General features: G+C 44.8%; 1 protein-coding gene across 1 annotated transcript; it reads right to left on the reverse strand.

The window, feature by feature from the left end:
- Positions 1-1,100: 1,100 nt before the first annotated feature.
- LOC121745806 lies at positions 1,101-2,426 on the reverse strand. Its single transcript, XM_042139758.1, has one exon. The coding sequence runs from the start codon at positions 2,424-2,426 to the stop codon at positions 1,101-1,103; it is 1,326 nt and encodes a 441-aa protein (XP_041995692.1).
- Between the last annotated feature and the right edge of the window lie 1,182 nt (positions 2,427-3,608).

A 3,608-nucleotide genomic window follows, 5' to 3' on the forward strand; every position in this document is an offset into this window, starting at 1 on the left:
AAAATTCAGCACCAAATTCTTCTCTCGACATCTCTGTAGTACTAGATCCAAGTTAGTTAGGAAGGTTTTGAAGGAACTCCCATAAACTGTAAAATCATCCATAAAAATTTTGATACACTCTTCTAACAGGTCCGAGAATATGCTCATCATGCACCTTTGAAAGGTGTCTAGTGCATTACACAGGCCAAAGGGCATCCTCCTATACGCATACGTCGCGAAGGGGCACGTAAAAGTCGTCTTCTCTTGGTCTTCCGGATCTACGTATATCTGGAAATACCCACTGTAGCCGTCCAAAAAGAAGAAGAATTGTTTGCCCGCTAGTCTCTCAAGCATCTGGTCGATAAAGGGCAAAGGAAGGTGATCTTTTCGTGTTCCCTCGTTCAACTTCCATTAGTCGATACACATCCTCCAGCCTGTTACCAGTCTTGTAGGCACAAGCTCATTCTTTTCATTCTTCACCACTTGTATCCCCGACTTCTTTGGCACCATGTGGACTGGGCTTACCCACTCACTGTCTGGGATCGAGTAGATGATTCCCAAGGATAGTAGTTTCAGAACTTCCTTCAAGACTTCCTCCCTCATGTTCGGGTTCAATTTCCTTTGTGAATCCTTGTAGGCCTTTGCTCCTTCCTCCAAGTGAATATGATGCATACAGAGGTCGGGACTAATTCCCACTAGGTCTGATAGAGTCCACCCTATGACTTTCTTGTGTCTCCTGATCACTTCCAGTAACTCATTTTCCTGTTCCTGGGTCAAGTTGTTGTTGACGATTACAGGAAATGTCTCGTTCTCCTCCAAATAAGCTTACTTTAGACCTGGTGGCAGTGTCTTCAACTCCTTCTTTGACGAACTTGTCTCCTAGGGCAGTGGATTCTTTTCCATTTCCTTGATGATTAATCCTTCAGGCCCTGGCAATTTTTCCAAACAAGCCGTATGGGCTGATCCCCTCGACCTGGCGGATTCATGACTCTTACAGAATTCCACAATCGCCTCTGCTAGCTCTTCATCTGTCAACTCTAGAGTGTTTATGGCCTCACACCATCCTGCTACTTCTCTATCAATAGAATGGCTTAACTCTGAATTGTTAATTTGTTCATGCATTAATTCAGTCTCATGATATTCTTGGACCAAGGGGTAATGATATCCACAGCATGAAGATTTTCCACATCTAAAGGTTTTTTCATTGCTTCATCAATGTTGAAAGTGAATTTCTCACCATGATAGTCAAGACAAATTGTTCCATCAAAAACATCAATTATAGTTTTAGCTGTGCGTAGGAATAGTCTACCTAAAAGCACTCCACTAAACTCAGCAGATTCATTTTCACTCATCCTAATCACATGGAAATCAGCTGGATACAAGAAATCATGCACCTTAACTATCACGTTTTCCAACACACCCTCTGGACTAATGCATGGCCTATCCGCTAACTGAATTACCACCTTCGTATCAACCATTCTTACTTCTACCAGCTTCTTATAGATGGAAAGCGGTAAATTATTTATTGATGCTCCTAGGTCACACATAGCATGCTCAATTCTAATGTCCCCAATTGAAATGGGAAGAGTGAACATACCTGGGTTAGTGCGTTTTGACGGAATCCTCCGCTTCTGAATCACTGCTGACACAGTTTCTCCGATCACTATTTTGCCATTGGGTTTAGTCTTCCCGGCGATAAACTCCTTGATGAATTTACTGAAAATAGGCAGCTTCAAGGCCTGGAGAAATGGCAGGTTGATTTCCAGCTTACCGAAGATTTCCATGAAGTCTACTGGATCATCCTTTTTCTTCTTGGCCTCCCCTCGGTAAGGAAAAGGCTTCACTTGTTTGACCGTGTTGCTGGAATCTCCCTTGGAGGACTCTCCAGTCTCTTTCCTCATTTCTTCAACCTCCACCTCAGTTCCTAGGTCTAGGAAAAACGGGTCAGTCATTCGGGGTACTGGTCTCCCCAAGTCTCCGATCTGGATATCATCCTCCGTTCTAGCTTCCCTTGTTTCAACTTTCCCTATTTCAGTGTCTTCCTTTTGTGGGGTTGGGTCATCCTTTTCCTTGCTCACCACAGAAGGTGTTCCGTCATCAATCTTCATTGTTGGGCCTTTATACTCTCGTCCAGACCTAAGGGTGATTTGACTGGTGTTCTCCATGTCCTGTGGATTGATTGTGGCAGGAATCCGTCCTTCGTTCTCGTGCATTTCACTCAGGGAAGTCGCGATCTGAGATAAATGCTTCGCCAGCATGTCCATGGCTGCCTTGTGCCCCACTTGAGCATCCTGAAGCTTATGTACCACATCATTGTTGGACTGCATATTATTCTGCATGTGTTGCTGTGAGCTAACCAAATCGTTCACCATCTCATCGAGGCTCTTCGACTGCCTGGAGTTTGGCTGACTGACTGGTAGTCGGTCCTTGATGGTGGTTTGGTCCATGTCCCTGATTTAGACGGAAATTACCTTGAGTTCCCTGATTGTTGTTATATTGATGACTCGGCCCTTGATACCCTTGATTCCCTTGGTAATTGGGCTGAGGGTTCTGGTTGTTGCCCTGGTAATTCCTCTGGTGTGGTGGAACATAGGAGTTTGCTGGATTGTTCTGATTCCTATTGACCCAGTTAGATTGGTCGCTCTGATTCCGGTTGCCCCAATTGTTCTGTCCCTCTTGGTTTCTGCCTGACTAGTTAGATTGCCGCTCCTTAGGGTTCGAATAGTTGGTGTTCTGCTATTGGGGTGGTAGATTTGGGTCATTCTCAAATCATCTAAAGTTTGGGTGGTCCCTCCATGGGGTTTCCTTTTGCTTCCCTGGGTTCTAACTTCCTTTCAGATTCCAGCTTCCCATCGAATTTACATGAGCTTGAAATTCTCCTTCTCCTGACTGACCATAGCAATGGTATCCTTCCTCTAGGCCTGTCATTTTGTTGTCCTTTTCGGCTAGGGCCGGCGGATTATTTTTTCCTAAGGCGGTCAGAATCGTCTTTTCCAGCTTATCTATCCATCCTAGCGTACATCCTATCTTATATTGCACATTCACTGCATCCACATTTCCCCTTCTAAGGATAGTACGAGGGGAATCATACGCCTTCTTTGCATCAATTAATCTTCCCAAAATTTCTCTGGCCTCGCTGACACGTTTCTTTGTGAAATTTCCCCCGCTCGAAGAGTTTAGTAAATCCTCGGACTCTGGATTCACCCCTTCGTAGAAAATGTTGTAGACCTCTACTTTGCACATTCGGTTGTTGGGGCAAGAATCGAGCAATCCCTTGAAACGTGACCAATACTGGCTCAAGGACTCATCATAATCCTGTCTGCACGCTAGAATTTCCTTCTTGATGGCATTCGTCTTGTTCGAGGAAAAGAAGTAGTCCAACAAAAACAGTCTGAAGTTTGCCCACGTGCGGATAGAATCGGCCGGTAACCTTAATAATCATGTGTTGGCCTCACTCTTCAGCGCAAATGGGAGTGCGCGCAACCTGTAACCCTCTTCAGTCGAATTAGGGGGCCTCTTCTAAATACTGCAAAGTTTGCAGAACTCATGGAGAAATTCATATTGGCACTCAATCTTTCGCCCGTACAAATGCGGCATCACGGCCAACACGTTTGTTTTGATATCAATCG

Source organism: Salvia splendens, chromosome 8 (assembly GCF_004379255.2).
Source record: "Salvia splendens isolate huo1 chromosome 8, SspV2, whole genome shotgun sequence".
Classification (NCBI taxonomy): Eukaryota; Viridiplantae; Streptophyta; class Magnoliopsida; order Lamiales; family Lamiaceae; genus Salvia; species Salvia splendens.

Excerpts from the sequence above, each read along its gene's own strand:
- LOC121745806 (XM_042139758.1), bottom strand. The coding sequence starts at position 2,426 with ATGGACCAAACCACCATCAAGGACCGACTACCAGTCAGTCAGCCAAAC.